Source organism: Phaethon aethereus (genome assembly GCF_964289735.1).
Source record: "Phaethon aethereus genome assembly, chromosome: 5".
Classification (NCBI taxonomy): Eukaryota; Metazoa; Chordata; class Aves; order Phaethontiformes; family Phaethontidae; genus Phaethon; species Phaethon aethereus.
Window position 1 is genome coordinate 12,140,415 of NC_138579.1, and position 25,849 is coordinate 12,166,263.

Below are 25,849 nucleotides of genomic sequence, written 5' to 3' on the forward strand. Positions count from 1 at the left end.
CTATGTGGACTGGTATTTGTCAGTTATTTATCAACTTGAATTCTGTTCAGTGTTACAGATACTAGTAACTATTCAAACCGTACACTGTCTTCAGGAAAAGTAAAGCAAAATTTTTTATTTTGTCTCTTCTGTGACCACAGAAAATTGTTAAAAAAATTCTTAATGTTCCCCAAAAGTCTTACCAGTATCTCAGGTACTGACTTCTCTGGAATAAAGTCTGTCCAGAAGTCCTTGTGTACAAGCCTATAACAATACCCTTTGGAAACACGTCCAGCACGACCTTTACATAAAAGAACACATCACTAATTTGTAAACTGCCAAAGTTTGAGGCTGTTCAAAACCCATCCATCTACAAGGCAGCCGAGCAGCATGCAACAGCTGATGCTGCAAGCTGACCAATATTCTGCTCTCTTGCAGCAGACGGGCCCAGAGGAGACATTCTCTCTATCCTTTCCTACCTAAGGATCAGATGAAATCATGTTGCTTTCATAGCAGCAGTAACTAAAAGAAGAGTTACTTAAGTATTTCACCCAAATACCTCTTTGACATAACTGGCCTCAAATCAGCATCTATCTTTCTCAGCTGAAAAGACACAGAATCATAGATCCCCTAGGTTAGAAAAGTCCTTTAAGATCATCAAGTCCAACCGCTAACAGAGTGCTGCCAAGTCCACCACTAAACCATAACAGTAAGTGCCACATCTACAGATCAGTCCTTTTGGTGAAGAAATTTTTCCTAATATCCAATCCAAACCTCCCCTGGCGCAACTCGAGGCCGTTTTGTCTTGTTTTATCATTCTATTTCTTGTTACTTGGTAGAAGAGACCAACACCCACCTCGCTACAACCTCCTTTGAGGCAGATGTAAGAGAGGGTTAAGGTCTCCCCGAGACTGCTTTTCTCCATATTAAACAACCCCAGTTCCCTCAGCTGCTCCTCTAGATCCTTCACCAGCTTTGATGCTCTTCTTTGGACAGGCTCCACCACCTCGATGTCCTTCTTGTAGTGAGGGGCCCAAAACTGAACACAATATTCAAGGTGCGGCCTCACCAGTACTGGGTACAGGGGGACAATCACTTCCCTAGTCCTGCTGGCCACACTATTTCTGATACAAGCCAGGATGCTGTAGGCCAAATACTGCCCTAAAATACACTTCCTTAAAAGTCCTACCAAATCTAAATTTAATATAGATAAATGTCAATGCAGGTTTTCACATAACCCCAAGCTGAAGATTCTATAAGCAGAGTAAATACGCTTCACATTTGTATTTCTTTACGTAATAAGTATACTTGGATTTCCTATTTGACTCTATAGCTAGCAATGACCTTCCATATAAACAACTTTTACACCATGACAAACAGCTAAACACCTTTATGTTCTACTATTTACAGAAAACACACTGATTCAGAACGTCTATCTTCACGACTCCAGACACCATTCACTTCAACAAACTAAAGGGTGCTCCACTCAGTGGGATAGTCCACTGGAGATTTAGGCCTTATTTTGAAGTCATATGCATAAGTCCAAGTCTGCTATACAAAACACCAGTTGTATATTGGATGATTCTCAAAACCTACACCAACCCAGAACGAAATGGAAATAAAGCTTTAATTGTGAAGTCCTCACAATATTTGAAAATACAGGTATTTTTATACTTAAAGATATCATTTATGAATTTATTTAGTAATCTTTTTCATCAAAACAAAAACATTTTGATATTTAAGACTATTGTCTTACTAGAAGAGCTGATATGAAATCTTATTTAACCCTGTGCTACCAACACTGGCCTACATTAGAGACATTGCTGTAGGTATTTCAACTGATTTAAGAGTGACAAATAGACATGGAAGTTTCTTTTACTACTGAAACTCACAAGTAGTTAACAAATACCTAGCAGTACATTATCTCCTCTTTTTAAAAATGGCTCGAGATAAAAAAAATTACTATTAAATAACAAGGAATCCCTGTAAGTTTTACGGTCCATGAATTTTAATATTTTTCAATAAAATACAAAACATTCCTCTGGAAAAATACTTGAACAAAATAAAACATTCAGGAATAGTGCTGAATCACATTTTAATATCCTGACATGGTAAGGAATTATGTTTTTGTATAAACTATTCATGGCAAAAATAGTCTGTGCTTTCTACTGTTAATAAAATCAAAACTAACACAGAATTATCCATGAAGGTTAGCTTCTAAAATCCCTTTCCATTACCTATCATCATCTTACCTTTTCTTTGATTACAGTTTGTTTTAGATGCCCAGCAAAGTCTCAAACTTTGGTAATTAGTTTCCTCATCACAAACCAAATTTCTAGTTAAGCAGAAATCTATCACTGCAATTACAAAAAAAAAAATCTATTATTATTACAAAACAATTTTTCCTCATGGCAGTGGAAAAAATACTGGTTGATTTTGTGTTATCAGAAAAGGAAAGTTTCAATTATTTGAAAACTAGTAAGGAGAACACTTATAAAAAACCAGACAGGATACTCTGAATACTAACAAAACTGCAAATAGATTTTAACATAAATATAATAAAGTTAGTGCAGATGACAAGCATTAAGAGGCAATCATTTCTGCATTTAGACATTCTGTATCAGAATTTGCTTACTCTGACACAATTACTTCAAAATATAGTCAGAATGTGAATAAGAAGCTTAAGGTACTTGTGACACGAGGTCTGATTCTGTTTGTTACTGCATTTAAAATTGTTTTTCCCCTCTCAAGTAAAGATTAAAATCAACACCCACTCAGTAGATCTAGTATTTGTTCATATATTCAGATTTAAAACTGTTCCCTGTTGCAAAAGAAAGAATTCAACAACTGTCAAAATTAAACTGCAACAGCAACACTTTGTAAAACTGACATGTTAGAGAGATTTAGGCTAGCATGAGTAAGGAAAGCATTACAAATACAGTGTATACAGAACCACAAAATTTAGATGACTTACCATACTTAACATCAGGAACTGTTACAGAGCTCTCAGCTATGTTAGTAGATAGAATAATCTGAGTTTTGAAACAAAAAATGAGCAATGAATGCATGAAGAAAAAATTACTCCCATTAATGTTTCTACATGAAAAATCCAACTTGCTATGAAGAAATATAAACGTAACGCAACACAGTATTTCTGCTCTGCATATTAAAAAAAGCAATATACCACAAGAAAGCTGGTATTGTCCTAAGATCAGAAAAGCATAATAAAATAGTACAGTATATGACAAAATAGATGAAGAATGGAAATATTTCCTTATGCCTTTGTCATAACAAAACATCACACTATTAGCAGTGATAAAGAAAACCAAGACACCAGCCAAAATGTGGGGTACAAAGCAGGTAAGAGACCCCCATACCGGAGGGCTACGTTGCTATGCAGTGCCACCAGCAGCACACAACTATCCTGCAGGTACAAGAATTGACATGCACAACCTATTCTGAAGGATAAAAACAGTGTCACACAGTAATTTAAGGATAACTTCCTGTTACTGCACTTCTCCTGAGGTCTAAATGCCAGTTAAAGCAACAACTTGGTAAGAAAAGCAATCAGTTTACATCTTGAAAGAAACAAAACTGCTTTGCCCTCACAAAATGGTTTGAGTGGGCACAGCTAATATTCATTTATGTACATTATTATTTGCTATTATTACTCTAGCAAAAGGTTTCACATACTTAATAAAAAAGTCATGATTCAACAATATTTACTTTTCTGTAACCAGGAACTGTAGTCAAAAATACATTACTTTGTTCTTCTAGTGTCACACGTGAGTGAAGTGGGTACACTTGCCACCTAAAGAAAATACATTAGTAAAATATTTACTGATGCAAGAATACAAAAATTAATTACACCTCTGTGATAAATCATATTATGTACTTAGAACTCAATACAGATGAAGGATTCATGTTCAAGTTTCAATTAAACTGAAACAAACATGGTCTAACTTACCTTTTGTTAAACATATTTGAGAGACATGAGTGCATGTAGCTTATTTCATTCAAACCTAGGGAAAAAGTAATCAAGAGTTTGTTTTCTTTTTAGCAATCACAAACAATTCTAAAACCAATTCTGATGTCTACTTAAATTCTTAACTGACTTTCATTACTAACTCCTGTTCACCATATAATAAAACAGCAGGAGAGTTAAACAGTAAATGTAATAACGTGTCACTGAAACACTGAAATAGTAATGACTCAAGAGTCATCTTGCATAATTTTACACTTACTAAAGTGACAGTATCAGATATAAAGGCCATCTGCCAGTGTCTCATTATTAGCTCTTGTTTCAGTACCTTACAACTGACAACACTCACCACATGCTGAATGTCTGGTTTAGGATAAATTTGGATATTTCAGCCAAAACAAGCTGTTTCCAAGAGCAGGGCCAAGAGGGGAAAAAAAAATTATCTATTTCTGTCTTAACCATCTTACCTTTGGCAGTTCCAGTGGGGTCATGGATTTCACATCTGCCAGGGGAAGTCTTACAGTCAAGGGATTTTTATTGTCTTTCTGAATACCTCTTCAGGCATAAACCTTTCTGAGCAGTCTAGTTTACTTCTTACTGAGACTTCAAATCAAAAAGCCCCATTTTCAAAAATCTGTCCAACACTGGGCTTTCCCGGTTGGATAACAAATAAAATTACTCTAACTGCAGTACAGGATTGCTGCAATTTTCAGTGAGGCTAGCTGCAGTCTGAGCACCTGGCTGTGGAATCTCTTGCACTCTTTAGACAACTGCTACTTGACTTCAGAAGTGAGAAGAAAGGAAGACAAATGCAAGTGGAGGAAGAGAGGCATTTTCAGGAAAGAGAACAGGGGAGAATAACTTAAATGAGAAGAAAAAAAGGGTATGTGATAGGCTGGAAAACAAGATCGAGTCCAGGTAAGCAAGAGAAACAGGACAGAAAGTGGGAAACTGGGGCAAGAAAAGAAAAAACAGATTCAACAAGAAGCCAATATGGTGATACATGGTTGGCCGGTAAAAGAAATTGCAGGAAAACATGGAGATTAGTCAAGTACTGGAGTCAGAAAGACTGCAACTGGAAAATGAGGGGAAGGGACTATAAATAAGGCATAAAGAAGTCAGGGTGAGTTGGAAGAGGTAAAAAAACCAGGGGTGGTGGGGCAACCAGAGGGAAATTTAAAAGTGTCAGAGATGTGCATTCTGTAAAGCTACTACAGGGGAAAAGCAATGTCACTAGAACCTAAAAAAGACAGCCAGGAAGCCCAATTTACATCACAGCTCAAATGAAGTAAGAGTACTTGAGAACACAAATAACTGCCGTGGACTTCCAGAGGGCAGACTTGGGCCTGTTCAGGACACCGGCTGAGAGAGTCCCTTGGGAGACAGTCCTGAAGGGCAAAGGGGTCCAGGAAGGCTGGACAGTCTTCAAGAAGGAAGTCTTAAAAGGCGCAGGAGCAGGCGGTCCCCATATGCCCTAAGACAAGGTGGCAGGGAAGATGACCAGCCTGGCTGAACACGGAGTTTCTGCTGGGCCTCAGGGACAAAAGGAGAGTTTATGACCTTTGGAAGAAGGGGAAGGCAACTCAAGAAGAATATGGGGATCTCGTTAGGTCATGCAGAGAGAAAATTGGAAAGGCAATAGCCCAGATAGAACTCAATCTGGCCACCATTCTAAAAGATAAAAATAGTTTTTACAAATATATTAACAACAAAAAGAGAGCCAAGGAGAATCCCCGTCCTTTGTTGGATGCAGGGGGGAATGTTGCCACCAAGGATGAGGAAAAGGCTAAGGTATTTAATGCTGCCTTTGCCTCAGTCTTTAATAGCCAGACCAGGTATCCTCAGGGTATTCAGCTCCCTGAGCTGGAAGACAGGGATGGAGAGCAGAATAAACTGCCCATAATCCAGCAGGAGGCAGCTAACAGCCTGCTATGCCACCTGGACAGTCACAAGTCTATGGCTCTAGGTGGGATGCAGACAAGGGCAACGAAGCTGTTGAGGGGTCTGGAGCACAAATCTTATGAGGAGCGGCTGAGGGAACTGGGAGAGACCTTACCGCTCTCTACAACTACCTGAAAGGAGACTGTAGTGAGGTGGGTGTTGTCTCTTCTTCCAAGTAACTAGCAATAGAACAAGAGGAAATGGCCTCAAGTTGCACCTAAGGAGGTTTAGACGAGATATTAGGAAAATTTTCTTTCCTGAAAGAGCAGTCAAAGATTGGAACAGGCTGCCCAAGGAGGTGGCGGAGTCATCATCCCTGGAGGTGTTCAAAAAACATGTAGACGTGACACTTTGGGACATGGTTTAGTGGGTTGGGTTGATGGTTGGACTTGATGATCTTGAAGGCCTTTTCCAACCTAAGGCTCTAAGCAAAACACCTTCAGCACTGTAGAGAAAAACATGTAGACTGGGAAATACAAAACTTACCACTTTTTAAGGTTATTGTAACACACAAAAAAGTGTGTCTGTTTATGAACAGCATGTATTTAAAAGATACAGGGAAAACACAAGAACACCATGATATGGTCTGTTTGGACACAGCCTGCCAGACCTACTCGATCTCACTAGGTACTGCTCGACTATCTTGCTGTCTAATGCTTTGTATTTGCTGTACTGCCTGGTTACATATTTGAGTAAATCATTAAGGCTTGAATCCAATTTATGCTTAAAAACAATTAAGAGAAGCTTGATCCATGACTGGTAGGAGCAGACTCTGCATAACCAATATTAGTAGTAATCATTAATCAGTCTAGTAATTACTGACTAGACACAGCAGGCAGTATCTGCTGCCCAGTTCTGGAAATAGCAAGAGTTGATCATGATGCCTACAGAAAAACAGGCTGTGACCAGAAGAGACAGATCTTGAAATCAAAAACTAACTAGTAACAAAACCTGCCTGGCAAACATACCAGAACAGTAAGGAGAGCGGGGCATGGAGACGTGAAAAGAAAATACAAAACAGATAAAGAGACTGACAGCAGCAGAAGACAGAAAAGCTTAGGAGAACAAACCACAGAATCCCTTTGAAAGAAAACCATAAAGCTTTAGGTCACGCAATTCTTGCCATCAGCAAGCGCATGTGAAGCACACGGAAATCTGGCCATCCCTACCTTCTGCAAGCTCCTGAAGTAGATGACAACCTACTGTTGCTTTCATAAGCCTGTCAGCTGGTCTGGCAGAAGCACATTACCTACTTGAAGGTGTAGCTCACTGATGATTCAGTCAACATGGTCTGACAGCTTTTTCCAATTTGTTTTTTAAAAAGTCTAAAGAATTATACATCAATACATGCAGAATCATAGAATAGTTTGGGTTGGAAGGAGTCTTTTAAGGTCATGTACACACACCTCCTGCAATGACCAGGGACATCTTCAGCTACAGCAGGTTGCTCAGGGCCCCATCTAACCTGTCCTGGAATATTTCCAGGGATCGGGCACCTACCACCTTGCCGGGCAACCTGTTCCAGTCTTTCACCACCCTCATTGTGAAAAATTTGTTCCTTCTATCTGGTATAAATCTACCTTCTATTAGTTTAAAATCATTACCCCTCATCCTGTCACTACAGGCCCTGCTAAAAAGTCTGTACCCATCTTTTCTATAGGCCCCTTCTAAGTACCGAAAGGCTGCAATTAAGGTCTCCCTGGAGCCTTCGCTTCTACAGGCTGAACAAGCCCAACTCTCTCAGCCTGTCCTCACAGGAGAGGTGTTCCATCCCTCTCATCATTTTTGTGGCCTCCACTGGACCTGTTCCAACAAGTCCATGTCTATCCTGTGCTGACAACTCCAGAGCTGGACACAGACTCCAGATGCGGTCTCACCAGAGTGGAGTAGAGGGGCAGAATCACCTCCCTCAACCTGCTGGCCATGCTGCTTTGGATACGGTCCAGGATATGGCTGGCCTTCTGGGCTGCGAGTGCACATTTCCACCTCATGTCCAGCTTTTCAGCCACCAGTACGCCCAAGTCCTTCTCAGCAGGGCTGCTCTCAACCCCTTCATCCCCCAGCCTGTACTGATACCAGGGGTTGCCCCAACCCAGGTGCAGGATCCTGCACTTGATTTTCTTGAACCACATGAAGTTCACACAGGCCCATTCCTTGAGCTTGCTCAGGTCCTTCTGGATGGCATCCCGCCCCTCAGGCATGTCAACCGCACCGCTCAGCTTGGTGTCACCTGCAAATGTGCCGAGGGTGCACTTGATCCTGCTGTGTCATTGATGAAGATATGAAACAGTACTGGTCCCAACATGGACCCCTGAGGGACACCACTGGTCACCAATCTCCATCTGGACATTGAGCCATTGACCACTACCCTCTGGGTGCAACCACCCACCCAATTCCTCATCCACCCAACAGTCCACCCATCAAATCCATCTCCCTCTGATTTAGAGAGAAGGATGTTGTGGAGGACCGTGTCAAAGGCCTTACAGAAGTCCACACAGATGACATCAGTAGCTCTGCCCTTGTCCACTGATGTGGTCACTCCATCATAGAAGGCCACTAAGTTGGTCACGCAGGACTTGCCCTTGGTGAAGCCATGCTGGCTGTCTCAAATCACCTCCCTGTGCTCCATGTGCCTTAGCATAGCTTCTAGGAGGACCTGTGCCATGATCTTCCCAGGCACAGAGGTGAGGCTGATGGGTCAGTAGCTCCCAGGGTCCTCCTTGCTATCTTTTTAAAAACTGTGTGCAATGTTACCCTTTTTCCAGTCTCCAGGGACTTCACCTGACTGTCAGGACTTTTCAAATATCATGGAGAGTGCCTTGGCAACTACATCAGCCAATTCCCTCAGGACTCTGGGATGCATATCACCAGGTCCCATAGACTTGTGCATGTTCAGGTTCCTCCGGTGATCTCAAACCTGATCTGTTACAGTAGGAGCGACTTTGCTCCTCCAGTCCCCATCCTGCAGTCCATCCTCTCAAGAGTTGTGGGAAGACACACTGCCAGCGAAGACTGAGGCAAAGAGGTCATTCAGTACCTCAGCCTTCTCCTCATCCATTGTTACCAGTCTGCCAGTCTTGCTCATCAGGGCAGGTACGCTTTCTTTGACCTTCCTTTTCTGGCTGATATACCTGTAGAAGCCCTTATTATTTGTGTCCCTTGCCAAGTTCACCTCTAGCTGCGCCGTGGTCCTTCTGATCCCGTCCCATAACTAGACAGTGTCCGTGTACTCATCGTGGGATACCTGTCCCTGCTTCCACTGCCTGTGCATCTTGCCCTTTAGTTTGCCCATCCGGTCTCCACTCAGCCATGCCAGTCTCTTGCCTTCTTTTCCCAATTTCTTACACCTAGGGATCAAGAGCTCTTACACTCTATGGAAAGCATCCTTAAAGATCTGCCAGCTCTGTTCTGCTCCCTTGTCTCAGGTGGTCCTGTTGACTAACTCCTCGAAGAGGAGACTTATCTGTAAAGAATCACTCCGTAGCATCAAAAAAAATAATTTAAGAACTGAACAAGACAATTAAAACAGGAAGGGAAAACATGGCATCCTACTCAAGACAGCTGCAGCTGCTCTATAGACATGGATTCTGCCCCATCACTGAGTTCCACAAAGACAGCGGGCAAAAATCACTTAACAGTACTCCTCAGCACAGCACTACTCCTTCTGGCTCCTGATGCCTACTCATCTTGAAATGTCAATGGGACGGTTATTTTGAATGTACAAAAAGCTATGTAATTCTAAGCACTCAAAAAATCTAGGCATCTCAAATCAGTGTCCTAAATGGGGAGGTTATTTTTACCCAAACCTCTGTCTCAGCTGCCGTCTTGTAAACTGAACGTTCTCTTCCCTTTTTCTCCAGTTCTGTAATTGTCAGATTTATTCAGATTATTTGTCCAGAAAATTTCAAGAGATTATTTGCTAATCCTGTGTTCAAGATCAGTCTTGAGTATCCAGTTATAAAACAGGCCAAGGTCAAGCACTGAACAACAAGAAGAAAAAACAAACCCGAGTACCAGTTCATTCGGAAAGCACTATCTACACAGGTTTTCATAAAATGAAAATTTTTGTTTACATACATTTGCTAAATTTATCAGTTGCAGTTATAAGGCAACAGGGATAGCAGTGCAGTAAAAAACCCACCTCAAAGTGAAAGACAAAAAAGATTTGGGAATTGAAAGTGCTGAAGAGTAATTTCAGCCTGAATTGAAGACTCAGAGGGCCTGAGGAAGTCTGAAAGCACACCAAACACCAATATGGAAGGCCAGAGGCAACAGAGATGGTCTCCCTACTTTATTAATGGCAAACTGGAATGTGTCCTACATTGACACGATGAAGGTCCCACTGATTCTACCCATTACCTTCACAGTGGAGGTAACTAAGAAAGGCAGCTCTAACACCTTTTAGCTGGCAGGGAGCACCCACCAATGAAAGCCACCCTGCAAGAGCAGTACATTTTTGTGCTGGTGTGCTGTGTTTGCAGCCCTAGCACTAGCATGTCTACTGCTAAGCTCAACACAGCAGGGAAATGACATCCAGAAAGATTTTACAGAGCATTAGAATGTCGTGGTAGGGACAGACCTCACTATGCCCAAGGAAATAGAGGCTCCTGACTCCGAGGTGACTCTCCACCAAAATGCGCCCAAGTCTTTTCAAAGTTTTCAACTAGCAAACTTCCACATCCATAAGGTAAAAGAATATGTAAAAGCACCAGGTAATAGGTTTGTGACGCTCAGGAAACTGAGGCTGCAGCCTAGTTACACAAAAATGATTGTATGCTTTTGTTTTGGTAGTCATTCTTACTTGAACCCCTTAGCTAGATTTTAGAGGCTGTGTAAGATAACCTAGGTTTACTGTTTAAAGAAGACTAAAACTATATATAACTAGTTCTCTGATCATTAAATACAATGTTGCCCTGTGTGCTTCTGAGCATTCCTACTACACCAACCAACATATATGGAAAGAAAAAAAGTGAATTTTAACATTTACTACAAGAATCTAAATAAAATCTAGGGAAGAGACTACATTATATGCAGAAAAACACCCCTCTAAAAGAATCCTAGGAACTTCATACAGTATTTAATAACTCATCTAAAAAATTGAGCAACTGCATTTCTGTAGCTTAACTGTAAAATTAATTCTATTACTGTAACTTAATTTCTAAAATGCACAAAGTCTTAATTTTTGTCTCCCTGCTCTTCCAATTATTGCCATATTTAAACAAGTTTGCAAGAAAAATACCGAAATAGACCAACAAACCCCAGTTAAATATGTGTTTAGGAAATCCTTGGAAGAAGCACCAGCAGAAAGATTGTCAGATGACAAATAAGAAGAGGGAAAGTTATTAAAACATATACTCACCTGGTAAAAAAACTAGCACACTTCCACGTTCTGATGTAACACTTAAAGTTTTTTTCTCCCTAACAAGAATATGCAGTTTCATTAGTTTTACAATCTCAGTCTACTTTATCATCAAGATATTTTATTTTGAAAGAAAAAGCAGAACTGCACATTTTTTGTAACATGAAGAAATTGAATTCAAAACAATATTTGCAGCTATGCTTTCTGAAAAACACACTATGTAAAAATTTGAACTAGATTTTCAGGCTTAGTTTTGTCTTCAAAATTATGTTGAAACAGAAACATTCTTATTTACCAATGAAATTAATCAAAATTATGTTATCAAAGATCTTAAAATGAAAAGACAGTATACTACAGCAGAATTTTATGCAATCTTATTCAGTAACTTCTCAAGTATATGTAATACTCTTGCATTCTAAAAATATCACTAGACACCTTTAACAGAAGCCTAGCATGTAAGAAAGCTAACCATTATCAAGAACTACAGGTCATGACATTAACTGAAGATGTCTCCCTCTAAGTTTACCCATTACAAGTCAAGAAGCTAAAAATCACCTTAATATAATATAGAACTCATTTTTGGTAGTAATCATTCCTGATACAAATTTTTTTTCATACATCTTGAAAGTCTCTATTCTCAAATTACATAATGAATGAAAAGTATAATTTTCAATGGATGTTCATAACAGTGGATGTTTGCAATAGCCCTTTTAGTATTTGAAAGCTGAAGTGCTAATGCTTTCAATGTCTGCTTATAAAAGGTAGCTTATTAGTAAAAAGTAGTTTAATTTATCTATTCTAAACTACAGTAAAACAGTTTAATTGAAAAGATCAAAAGAAATCATGAAGAAAAAAGCTGAGTACTCACTATATTTTTAAAAAGTTAGTGCCAAATTTATTATATTTATGTACCTCCATCAACACTTGTACTTCAGTTGTTCACTTGATAACTGCTCAGGTCAGCTTAAGTACTGCTTTCTTAAAATGTGTATTTCAGGAACACAGGGCATTCATTAAGACATACACGTAGTCTTAGTATGACTAACCTGAGTAGAAATGGCACGAATATATAAAAGCAGAGATGCACAGAAAATTAAGTTACCACTAATAGCTATAATACATGGGGTGCTGCTGTTCCTTAATTAGTGTCTCACCTCTCCGAAGGACCACTGATTCCAGATATTGAACTGTATCTTACCTATTGCCCTTCATCTCTAATTCATCAAACGACTGAATCAAAGACACTGCTACTTCATACATTTCCCTTACTATCACTGGTTCCTCAATTCTTTGAGAAGGAAGCTGTGTGGAGAAAAAAGTATTGACATTAACACAATTTAACAGGCTAAAAAGACTGTAGATCACACATGTGTGTCAACTGGTCAAGTGCTTTTCAATTAAAACTGATGCAACACAGATGCTGTACAAAGAAGTTAACTATATGGAACACTCATTGCCTTCTAAATAATGACTTTCCTTCATGCATCCTAGCATTCTAATGCTAAAGAAATACTTCTAATATTTACCTACTTAAGACAAGCACTAGCCCACATTCTATCCCTTAATGTTTGCAGGACATACTCCTTATCCAGAAGTGTTAAGTACGTGAGACTAAGCGCAACCCATGGGAACAGGATGACAAGGAGGGGAATTTGTACAAAGCAGGCACAGTCCTTCTCACAGGTGCTACAATGCAGGTCTCTACCCAATTGGTAAATAAATCATGTACCTCTTTCTCATTTGAATTGTCTTTGCCTTTTATGGATCTTGTGTTTTAGGTCATACCCTGTCAAAGAACTATAGTTCTGTTGTACACAATACAACCATGATGAGTTGTACCTACACTGTTTTCTAGTACTCTGTCACAAGCTCAGGGCTTTAAGAACACAAACCATCAAGTCTTCACAGGACAATAACTTAACCATGTTTCAGTTTTAAAAAGAAAATGCTTAATGAACTAGAAATATCCTGGGAATGGTCTATAGTATTACACATTTTTTCCCTTGTAGGGAAAACGGTTTTTGATCATTGCTCACCTTTCATTGTCAGGGTTTCTCCTCATTCTAGTGGAAGCTCTTTACTGGACTAACTGCTATCTCTAACTCTTCTAGAATTGTATTACACAGTGTAATCCGCCCTCCACATACTTCACATGATTAGAAATCCTACAGTCAAACCGCACTTCTCTCCTTTGTATTATGCCTTCGAAGTTCTTTCTTCTTCCCTTCCTCCACCCACAAGTGAAATACTTTATTTACTTTTATGCTGAAATCTAACAGTTAGGTCATCCAAAATTTTCCCCCCCAAAAAAATAGGTTCAAGTGATCAGTGTCTACATTCTTTCTATGCAGGTTGTATATGGATGCTTTAAGAAATCACGTGTATTCTCACTTGCTAACAAACCTCCATTTTTACATGTATACCATGTATCTCTTCTAGCCTATCAGATGCCTTCACCTGCTGCTTGATGCACTACAATAGTATTTTAGCATTCAAATACATCTTTATTTAGGGTTGGAATTCTCATTTTCACTTTTAAGGAATGGTACTGTAATTGAAGTGACAGTGAAAACAGAGCATCTGTGCTTTAAGCATAACGCTCCATAATAACTGGATGGCATGATAACAATAAAAAAGCAGTAGGCAGTAGTAACTAGTAAATATGTGCAGATAAATACCACCATAAGATAAGATGTAGCCAGGGACATTTAACAAGGATATAAATTGTAAAGAAAAAGCCTCTCCTGGAAATAAATTCAAAATGGAAGCTGAATGGCCAAGAATTAAACTTAAAGGCTTCTACACACAAAACTAAGATACTCCAGGTTTCCTTGTAAAAAAAGCAGAAGGTATTTACCAGTTGTCCATTTCAAAGGGCTTTGATTTTAACCAAGCACAAAATTAGGATTACACATTTATTCCAATTCAGTTTATATATAAGCAAAGGAAAATTCTGCAAAAGAGGTCAAAAGTAAAAAAAGCAATTGAAATACATAAAATTGGAATGCATCATATGTGTACTGATAAGACTAATCTAATGTGTCCTTCACTTGTCTGATGCGAGATAAAATCCAGCAAGACAATGTAAACCTATGCATCCAAGTTTACAATTTTGGATACAAGCAGATGGTATATTCATTGAAAATAAAGAATCACCTGGACCAGCTACTTTGATCATAAGAACATAACTACCTTCCATGTCATGCTGCTGAGTGAAAGGCAAACATGACCCTAGGATGAATCAGGAAAAGTTATTCTAAGACTGTCATGTGTTGGTGACACTGTACAAAACTTCCCCTTCGCTTTGAAGTGACTCAAGTCTTGTCAAAGTTTTCAGACAGCACACTTGTCAGCCCTTGAAGCAAAAGAACACTTGAAGCCAACACGTACTGAGCCTGTGATGCTGGAGAAACCAATGGGGACTGATAATACATCTGCAGTTCTTACCAGGTTTTAAGCTGAAACTTGAACAGATGCAAATCATGAGTACTTCAATGACCAGAAGAACGAAGAGACTGTCTTGTAGAAGGAGAATATCAAAGACTTACCTTATCTAACAAAGCAAAATGAAAGCCAGAAAGAGGTATTACTGCTACCTATAAACCTACCCAAGAATAAATAAGAATGTGGGAAAGAAAAGAGTTATTTTAAGCTAAAAACCCTCGCCTCAGTGCTGGCTATAATCTGTCACAGTCTCCCCAAGTGTTCTTGGGAGAAAAGGCAATAGGAAGAAGTGTCCATTCACTTGCTCTTTTCCCAGCTCCATCACTTGGACTGCATATCCACATCAAATTCAATGTTCAATGACAAGACTGTTTTAACCTGATCCAAAATCCTTTGCCTGCAGCTGTACACATTTGACCTAGTAGAGATGTTTCAGAGAGCTAAAACCACAGAAAACTGAACTATCTGAACTATTAAGTTAGTTTTTTTTCTACTAGTTTCCCTTTCTAAAGCAGCTCATGATGGAACCACAAAAGCACCACTGCTATCATTAATGTGCCAACAGTGATTTAGATCAGCTTTTGCTACTGTAACCTCAGTCCTTGGCTTTCCAACCTTTACCCGAACAGCCAACTTGTAACAACCACATCATGTCAACTCTAGGTCACCTTGGTGTCTGCAGAAAGACTCCTTTCTGAAAACCCTAAGAAATTTAACCTACTTTAGAGACAATGGATTGGAGGATCAAAAAAGACATTGGCAAGAACTTGACAATACTCTTCCCACTTCTCTCACCCCCTTGAATCAACCAGCCAGGGAGACTTTTCAGGCATACAACTCTCTGAATCCCAGAGCTTAACTGCATTTTACAGCCACTATAACAATGCTTTTCCAAGGAAGGTTGATTAGACCATGAGAAAGCACAGACACCATTCCAGCAGTTTTGGTAAGTAGATGTGCTGGTTTTGGCTGGGATAGAGTTATTTTCTTTATAGTAGCTAGTATGGGGCTAGTTTTGGATTTGTACTGGAGTGTTGGTAATTCAGGGATGTTTTAGTTACTGCTGAGCAGTGCTTACACAGAGTCAAGGTCTTTTCTGCTTCTCACACCACCCCGCCAGCGAGGAGGCTGGGGGTGCACAAGAAGCTGGGAGGGGACTTAGCTGAGACAACTGACCCCAGGGATATTCCATACCATATGACATCATGGTCAGCATATAAGCTGGGGGAAAGTTGGCAAGGGGGTTGCTGCTCAGGGACTGGGCATCAGTGGGTTGGTGGTGAGCATTTTTTTTTTATTTGCATCACTTGTCATTCTTGGATTTTATTTCTCTCTCTTTTTGTTATTCTCCTTTTAATTACAGTTTATTATTATTTAATTTCAATTACTAAACTGTTCTTATCTCAACCCACATTTCTCACTTTTACTCTCCCAATTCTTGCTCCCATCCTGCTGGAGGGGAGCGAGCAAGCAAGCAGCTGTGTGGTACCTAATTGCTGGCTGGGGTTAAACCATGACAGTAGTACTTTTTTTATTTTCTAATACATGTGATACACTAAGGAATTTATCTTTTCTGGGCTGCTTGAACATAAGCTTTTTCTTTTTAGATTATCCCTGCTTCAGTAACTGTCAAATTTATCTTTTCAGTTTTGTTATCAGTTGTACCTTTAGTATTCTTTAACGCTGCAAGGCTGCCACATCACTCCTAATAAAAGGTAACGATGTCCAAAAGCCCAGTCAGAGCTGACAAATAATAAAACACAATTGGAATGGCTTTTGACAGCGGTTCACTGCCTTTCATCTGGACTCTGACTTCAGTTCTATGGATATGAAGGAGTTTTTACATTTGCAAGCCAAAAATGTGACTCTCTTGCCTTAAGTAAGAAGTAGAGACGTGGTATTTCACAGATCTACTGCCAAAGACTAACATCTAGACTTCCCCTGCTCACAGAATTAACCAATGATCCAGTTAAATATCCAGAACAATGTGCTTCCAAAGGCCATTAACCCAAAAGAAAAATAAACTACTTTTAATAAGTCTGTACTCAAAAATTAAACAGTAGCAACCTATAAATGACACAATTATCTAGACAAGGGTAAGCCAGTGTTGCACTGAAGAGTGCTTCTCCTTTCCTTCCCTCTTATTTTTATTCTTTCCTACAAATAAAACAATTTAAGTGGAATGCTTTATCTTTGATTCAGCTAGATGTCTAGCTGAAGCTAAACCCTAGCCATAGCAAAGGGTTTACTGCAAACAGGCAAACAGAAGAAAAAATAATGACTGACATTTCTATTTATCTTCCAAATCATAACTGATATCAGTTAATTCCCAAATTATCCAGGTCAGAACTGCTCAAAGAAATTTTTTATTTTCAAACAGTTTTAAAACATCACCTACAGAAATAACAGAGTGACACATCCAAGCCAAGAGCTCTGCAGGATTCATAAAAGAATCCTACATTTATACAGTAACATTCAATTATTCTAAGATTTTTTTTTGAGAAGGGACAAAGCTTCGTACCTTACAGCAAATGAGACAGTTACAAACAACTAAACTGATTCTGATCAAGATGCTTTAGGGAATGAATTATGATTTATGTTATCTGATTTTATAGTTATTAATTTTAAAATCAGGAGGAAATTTGGAAAAATTCTATATAAAAAGCAAAGACTGTTTTTTCTTTTAACTTCTGTATTCTTATGCGAATTTTACAGGCTTTTATAGGTAAAAATAAAATATTAAGAGCTAAAGCCTGAAGCCTGTACCTCGGGCAGCTATCTATCCGATTTTGATTTTAGTGTAATGACAGATGTGCCCCTGCTTCCATAGGGCAGTGTTAACTCATTAACTGCCTTAACACTCAGGCTCTGGTTTCATTTTTATTAGTATGTTACATAAACCTTCTTAGACCTTCCATGTTTTTAAGTGTGTTTTTTTAAAGAAAACTACTATTCAGACAAAATCTTCACACATAGCACCGTAAGAAACAAGATGCGAGATCAAACATCAGTGCTTTCTAATTCAATTTCTTCTTTTTTTCATATATATTAATAACAAACAAAAACCCCCACAAAAAAACCCCCACCAACAGCAAATCAAAATCAAGAGCACTTATGTACTTCTTTTGTTGCCCTAAGGTACAAATAACTTCTTGGACAGTCATACTCCTCTCCTACACAACAGAATGGCTATAGCTACTAACACCACACAACACAAAGAAACAGATGAACACTTTAAAAAAAAGAAATCAAAGGCAAATGCTCGTATACACAGAGAACATAAAAAATATAAAAAGGTGTAAGCCCTGAAAGCAGTTGCTTTTGCTCGTGATCTTTGAGGCGAAAGGTGTGGCAGCTGACATTCAGCTCAAAGTGCAGCTATGGCAAATGCAACGTGACTGAAGTAGACTTCTTGCTGAATTTCTTGCTTATTTTTTTTCTGTCATCTATCATCAAAAATTTTTTACAAAAATCATGTATTACATAATTTCCTCCATATTATCTATCTGAGCTGCTATACTAATGTATAAAAACTGATGTGCCAACTGCTATCTGCATTTAGTTTATTTTTTTGGCTGCATTAAAACTTCAACAGTTCACAGCCTTTTATTTTAGCTTGCCTGTGTTCAGGCATAACCAATGCTTGTGCTGTGCACAGCATAAGCAATTATTTTCTTCTGGGTTTCCCATGAAATACACATTTGTTTTATTTCTCTAATTTAGCTTCTGCAGAATTGAGGGATGCAACTTAAAGAATAACAGAATGTTCATATACTGCCACTTTTTAAGTACATCCCATTTTCTTCATTGTATTAACATTACAACAGTGTTCTGAATTATCAATATTGACCAATAATTACTCCCATACCCCTGTTATTTTTAGAGTGATTGCTACGATTAAAGCCTAAGTGCATTTTTTCTACTTTGCTTTAGTGTGTTTACTTCACCTCAGACCATAGTACTGAAGGAGTTCAGACACTCAAATTCCTACACAGCTGTTTCTCAACTGTAAAACAAACTCCTATTATAAAACCACAGATAGCAGATTAATTCAAACTTACATTTATTCCTTCATTATCTGTTGTCTATGCAGACACATGCTACAACAGCATGTCAGGTGCTCTACAAACAAATACACCATGCATTCTATAGGCTAAAGATTGAACAGCAAATGAATCTTCAGCCATTACTACTACCCTCCTTAGGTGTTAGAGCAGCAATTCTCTAGTGCAGCCATACAGGCTGTTAAGTGGCCACCAAGTATTTGGTGGGTATCTATGATTCTAACATATTTTTGTTACTCAAAATTACACATTTGCCACTGTGGCCTATGTGGCTACAACATAAATATGTTCAAAACTACCACATAACAGTGCCGGGACTATTAAAAAAAAAGAAAAAATACAAAGCATGTGAGCCTCAGTTGATAGAGAAGCCAACTTCATAATATCAAACTTCTAATAATAAATGCTTCTTTTATCTGGTGATCTGATAAGAGGATCTGATGATCCTCTTAATTTCCTAACTCTTTCTGACTTTGATATATAACAGCAACATGAACCAATCCAGGAAATATTCCCTGAGTTTGTCAGCTCTATTCAAAGAGATATAAAAATCCTCATACATTACTTTGTGCACAGATTTTGACATTGTTCATCTCGGATGCAAATTACAAAACAAAATGCCACCTATTACTTAAAATTCCCAGCCCTTTACATTCCATTTCTGTTACATGAAAAGAAAAACTAGGCTGCTGGTAAGGACACTCCTGTTTTATCATCATATATTAATTCTAGAACTGTAACGTGAAATTGATTATTTGTAATTTTATTACACAGCATTTAATTGACTATTCCAATTTCTTTCTTATCAGGTCCAAAGAAATATATTTATATTTACAATACCTTGAAATGAACAGTGTGCTTCAAATCATCAAGATAATATTCTTCAATTGCGTAAGGTTTGCCTTCTACCTTAAATACACAGGCTGGATTCAGACCATTATGAACTGGAAGTGCAAAGTAATCAGCAAATTCTTTACAGTTGATGGAAGCAGACATCAATATTACCTGTTAAAAAATGCACAGTAAATGTAAAACAAATTTTAACACAAAATGCCATGCTATGCTGGAATCTCCACTTATTCTTTATGCTGAAATGGTCTAATTTTGGTTACTACAGGTATGTATCATAAGCACATTTAAGACAAACAAAGCTAAATGCTTAAGATTCCCTAGGTAGCATGTGGAGAAAGGTAAGCACCTGTAAGAGAATGGATCATGCCAGATGCCTAGGGCAGACAACACGGAAAATTTTCTCCTGTGGTAAAAGTTCAACCTAGAAACTTATTGTACTCTTCCTTAAGCTTATGATCTCTACACGGTCTTCAAAAGAAAGAAAGTGTGCACTGAGTATTTTAAACTCAGATTAGATATCAGTGCCTGCAACTCCATCAAAAGATGGGCTTACTCCTATAAAAGCAGTAACTGTAATTATAACCCAGCTTTAAATATGTTACTGTACCAATTTTGAAGTTGGTCAAATAAGTTTTCTCTTGGTTTCAACTAATTTATGCAAACTCTTCAAACTGAGTATGATCAAATTATTTGGTATTCTCCGTAGGCAGACCCAAGTGCTAAGAAAGGCTGAATAGCTTCACACTACTGTGTCTGTATTGAAAGACAAGTGAGTCTTCTTATTGGCAAGAAAAAGGGATAGAAAGTGAAAGATGTAAAGTGCACAGACATGCCCTATGCCAACTGGAAGGGCACTTCCAGTGAGTGAGAGCATGTTTGGAAGATCTAAAGACCAAGTTATCTGAGTCTGAATCAATGTAGTGGATTTTACTGAAGAAAACAGATGTTCTTCCAGTAGCAACTAAAATAGCCAGCGTAGATTCAGGTTATATCTGTTTTGAACAGAATAGTTCACATTAACTGAACAATTAACCGATGCACGTAAGGAACACTTAAGAGTCTCACAAAATTTCTGCAGTCCCAAGTAGGTGCACAGAAATATACCTAGTTAGCCTATCACCTGTAATTAATTTCTCACAATTCAAGAGTCCACTACTTCAAGACAAAGACTAAATATGTCATGCTAAACCTCTGCAAACTCTGCTTTAGTACAAAGCACAATTACCTAACATGCATGGAAAAATCTCAGCTGCGTTTCATTACCAGTTCTGCCTAGAGATTACAATACAGCATTACTGGCTTTTGCTATTTTTTCCAAATATGTTGTCTCATTAAAAAAAAAAAAAGCTCAGTGTTTCCAAGAGTTAATGCTACCTTATTTAACCAAGGATAAGCACTGCCCTCAATACCCAATATGCAATTCTAGTCAAATATCCATCTTGCATTTTTTTAGCCTTAAGCAGAATTTAGAAACTAATGCATTTTAACATGAGGGGGAAAAAAAAAGTCTCTCAGAACACATTATAGCAGCCAGGAAAAGAATGCCCTTTAGCTGGCTTGCTTACGAACAGTGGCAAACAAAATATTTTAGTAAAACATAATGACAGGTTTATAGTAAGTTCTTTAAAACATGCCCTCTGTAGCTCAAAAACATGTAAAAATTTACTCTTGCAAGAAAAAGTAGCAGAATATGCTTTGAACCTACCTTTACAGACTGTGAATTTGTACGCAACAGTTTACGGATCACCAAAAGCAAAAAATCCATTTCTTCTGTACGCTCATGCACCTGGAAGACATTAGCCACAATTTAATTATAACTAATTTATGCTCTTTTTGATTATTTCTTCCTTTGCTACTCAATTTCATGTTTTATTTTTGTAACTTGGAACAGCAATACATTGTCATAGAAGAAAACTTACCTTTTAAGACCATGCGTGTTAATCACATTTTAAAATCCCAACACAGCTGTTCACATGACTACAGCACCCTTCGTGAAAATTGTATGTCAATATTAAGTAATGAAAATTGTAGAATAATGACTAGAAAACCAATTGTGAGCTCTAGCCACTAGTTCTACTAGAGCTGACAATAACAGCTGAAGTGATAATGAAGTTGGTTAAGTCAATTGTACTGGTAAGATCACAAATGATTCAGGCAGGGACTACATTGACTTGTCTAAAAGCTAAGCAAATTGAATAGATACCTCTTGTTCCCAATGGCTTCTAGCAACGATAAAAATACACAAAGGCTTTCTAAAACATTATTTTCTACTCAATTCTTTCTATATCCTAGCACATGACTTTTCAGACTGCTCCTTACAGTTCAATAAATACTTCTTCTCAACATTATCAATCATTATCATATCCCTTTCTTGAATTACAGTTAAATATATTTAAGTGCAGCAGCTTTTTCTGGAGCTCTAGCTTCAAAGGTCAAGATTCATTCTCTGTAAGGTAATTAGCATATTCTAACATAAAGATATACTCAATACTGCCTCATTACAAAAACAATTCAGCTAAGGCAGTTTTCAGACTGACAGCATGGTCTTGCTGTGAGAAGTCATGATTATTTGACCTAGGTTTGTTTAGGTATGTTCCAAAATATGCGCAATACCCTAAGAGGGCTGAGACCTGCAATTAAGAACGCAGTGAAGAACATGTGGTTGTTAAAATGGTTACTATTGGGTCAAGATCATAATCTGTGAGGTAGAGGTGCAGAAAAAAGTAGCATATGGGGAACAAGAGGGACTAGAGTTTTGGCTGGGGAAGCAAAAAACACAGTCCTGAAAGCTAGTAACTGCTGAAAGAAGTGGTACAAGCTGATACTATCAGTTCAAATTACAGCACTCAAGAACACAAGCTTTGAAAAATCTCGGCATAAATCTGTTCTCCTGCATAAGGGGCCCAAAAACTTAACTCATTAATTTTCCTATCCAATTAATAATTTTTAAAACTAAAGGGACAATCTAACATTTCTCTGTGTATGTATCTTGTATTGTTAAACTTACATCCAATCTGCATTTCCTTATCTTTGGCGTAAAAATGTTAAGGTTTTCAAGACTCTGATGAGTAGTCTCAAACCTTGCCCATGAAGGCAAGTGGTACAATTCCTTAGGATTTGAGGTTTTTTGGTTCTTTTGTCCGTTTGAATGAAGTCCTAAAATTTCTTCATACAAAAGTATATATATTTGCTCAAGCTCTTCCAGGTTTTCAATGTGCCATTTCAAGCGCAGTCATGACAGCCTTCATTATTACTGAAAGTCTAATGGTATACCAAGTATTGCCTCCCTGCTTCTCAAATATCCAAGAATCAAAGTCACTCTCAGCTACAATACCGTAACAGAATAAAAATGAAAACCAGCATAAAAAAACCACAAAACCAAACTGTAAATCCTCTTCTGTGTCACTCTACATCCCAAGATTTAAGTCCTACACCTTACATGTCATTTGCATTCATGGTTTGTGAAAGCACAATTTCACATCTGACTATGTTTAACAGTCAAATACTGCTTACCACAGAAAATAAGCACAAAAACATGTAAAAATATACTTGTAGGTTTTTTGTAACTTGTGTATTTTCTTCATCTTTTTAGTGAAGTGACAGCAGTAATAATGAATCCACATGAGTGGACTGTAAATCCAGCCAGAAAACAGAGAATTTTCAGAGGGCTATTTTATTTTTCAGGACATCCCTGAAGAGTAAAGACTCTTTCTAAGGGCTGTATAGCCAAGTGAGAAAAACTAGCTGCCTCCTCCTAATAGGCCTACCCGGAAAGGTTCTTGAAATCCACATGTTGGATTTCAGAAAACATTTCAAGGTGTTCATATTAAAAAGTTAAGCGCTCCCAAAAATCCTCCCCACACCCTCAGTTCTAAACTTTGTTGCTCAAAGGATCACCGAGACAAGTCTATTTCAAGAAATATTAGCTTACACAATTTCTACAAAGCACCTTTACAAGGAGATGTCTGCATTTTTCTTTCTCTAGCATGGTAAGAGAGACAAAAGAGAAGGTGGTTTTCTTAATACAAAATTTAAACTTATTTCCATCAACTTACTTCATCAATGAAAATGTGTGTGAATTCAGCTAGGCTTTTGGCACAAACTACTTTCTGAAGAAGAACTCCAGTTGTCATGTACAGCAACCTTGTCTCCTTTGTGGAAATGTTCTCTAAGCTTACCTAACACAGTGAGAAAAATAATAAAGATGAGAAAAGATATTCAATGTACTTACAGGAACAGGCATCTAAAAACTCCAAAATGAAACATAGCATAAATCCACCAAAATTATTCACTCAAACTTGTAAAAGTGTCTGTACAAATGTGTTCTTGAAAGCCCAAAACCAGTTAACCGCAAACATTTTCTTTGGGGGAAATTAAAAAACCCCACAACTTTAAAACCCCTGAAGTTTATAAAGTAAAAGATCAAAATTCCGTGTTGGGGGCTCTAGCCTGAGAAGAATTCTTCAAAGGCTTTTAAAAGGTACACACACAGATCTTTCCACTAATATACAGAGCAAGAGAGGAGAGGAAGAAGAAACAAACGTATTCCTCCCAGCAAAGGACTCCTGAAGCAGACAACTCTCCATAAGCATCCTCCTACCACCACCACCAGTGTGAACCCCTCGGCCTTAGGACCCAGAGAAGCTAGTCCAGAGACTGCTGTTAAACTACCAGTGACACAAGGATCACAGCAGTTTATTGTGATTATTGACAAAGAGCCAATTAAAGCATCGTATCTGTGTCAAAAAATGAAAGTGGCATCAAGTTTATAAATGGAGGGACATAACTGCGTTTGAAGTCAAGTTTGACAAAACAAAAGGAGGAGATAAACTCAGGAGGAGAAACTAATTCAAGTTTTTCACAAGTTAAGAGGAAATGACAGGACATTCATGAAACAATCTGGCCATAAATGCATGAAAGTACTGCATTTATCTGTCAGATATGTCAAAAAAAAAATCAAACAAATCAAGTATGTTAAGTAAAGAGTTTAAAGGCAAAGTGACAGAATATGGTTCTCCTGCAACAATTTCAACGATGAATAATATAGATGTGTCTGATTATCAGAATGCAGACAATTAAATATTTCTGTTGGAGTCTCACTAGCATTTACAGTTGTTCAACTTCAAAAGCTTAAACACTTAATTATGAATGTTTAACAGGGGACAGCTAGAAACCTGAAATTCCATTTTATAAGCAGATTCTCTGACACTTCTGTAATATGCTAGATATGCTTAAAGGTAATGAAGAAAGAAGATATAGTACTTCTTTATGTATTTTTAAATAGAATTTGAAATGTTCTTATACCTGGTATCCTACAAATCCACCTAGTGTCCACGATCGTTCCTTACTAATCCACCTGGCAATGCTGCTGGCACCAATTTTCCGAGGCTGGGTAACGGCGATGTTGCAGTAGACAGATTGCTGAATGCAATAGTCCAAAATATATTGTGGAATCTGTGTACTCTTACCACTGCCAGTTGCTCCTTGTACAATCACAACTGAATTGCTTTCTATCACAGACACTATCTGAAACAATTTTTCAAGAAAGCTCATAAGTCTACAAAAAAAAACGTAAAACAAGTTTCGAGAAGATTTGAAATATCAATAGCTTCTAGGCCACATATAAAATCTCTATAAAACACTATGATATATTTTCTGTCATCTCCTAGGCATCTGTAGATAACTGGACTCCTAAAACACATTAGAAGACACAGAAAAAGAACCTGGGCACACACTCGTGGACATATTTTAATAGTATTTATAAACAGAAAGTATAACAGCAATGTTTCCTCCTCTAAGAATTTTTATACAATGGTTTTGTACAATGAACAAAGGTTTTGTACAATGCTTAAAACAGGAACCAAAGTTTCCTTCTGGAAAAAAACCACCAAACCAACCAAACACCAAACAAACCAAACAAAAAAACCAACAAAACAAAACACAATATTCAGCTTTAATCCATAATGAGAGAAAGTACAATTAAATTACCTCTTCCCTGTGTTTTGCTATAGGCATATCCATATACTTATGGTTAGTTATTGGTATAGACGACCAATCACTTGTTTCACACTGAGACAATGAAGTATCTAGGCATACAAATAACCAAGAGTAAGTTATTTCAATAGAGAAAGGGAAAGAACAGCAGGAAAATATGGTCACAGTATTTGGAAACCTAACTTCTACCAAATTTGAGTCACATACTCAATTAGAATTAATACTTTTAAATAT

General features: G+C 38.0%; 1 protein-coding gene across 1 annotated transcript in view; it reads right to left on the reverse strand.

Moving 5' to 3' along the window:
* Positions 1 to 25,600, reverse strand: part of TDRD9 (tudor domain containing 9) — a gene marked incomplete at its 3' end in the record, with an annotated part of 56,038 nt that extends 30,438 nt beyond the window's left edge. Inside the window, exons 1-11 of the mRNA XM_082000804.1 lie at positions 24,926 to 25,600; positions 23,677 to 23,799; positions 21,327 to 21,407; positions 19,610 to 19,774; positions 12,460 to 12,563; positions 11,262 to 11,302; positions 3,947 to 4,001; positions 3,706 to 3,790; positions 2,954 to 3,011; positions 2,232 to 2,336; positions 183 to 280 (exon numbers count right to left, since the gene is read on the reverse strand). Of these exons, the coding sequence (XP_081856930.1) occupies positions 183 to 280; positions 2,232 to 2,336; positions 2,954 to 3,011; positions 3,706 to 3,790; positions 3,947 to 4,001; positions 11,262 to 11,302; positions 12,460 to 12,563; positions 19,610 to 19,774; positions 21,327 to 21,407; positions 23,677 to 23,799; positions 24,926 to 25,174 (1,164 nt within the window). The 5' untranslated portion in view covers positions 25,175 to 25,600. The remainder of the gene's footprint in view (positions 1 to 182; positions 281 to 2,231; positions 2,337 to 2,953; positions 3,012 to 3,705; positions 3,791 to 3,946; positions 4,002 to 11,261; positions 11,303 to 12,459; positions 12,564 to 19,609; positions 19,775 to 21,326; positions 21,408 to 23,676; positions 23,800 to 24,925) is intronic.
* Between the last annotated feature and the right edge of the window lie 249 nt (positions 25,601 to 25,849).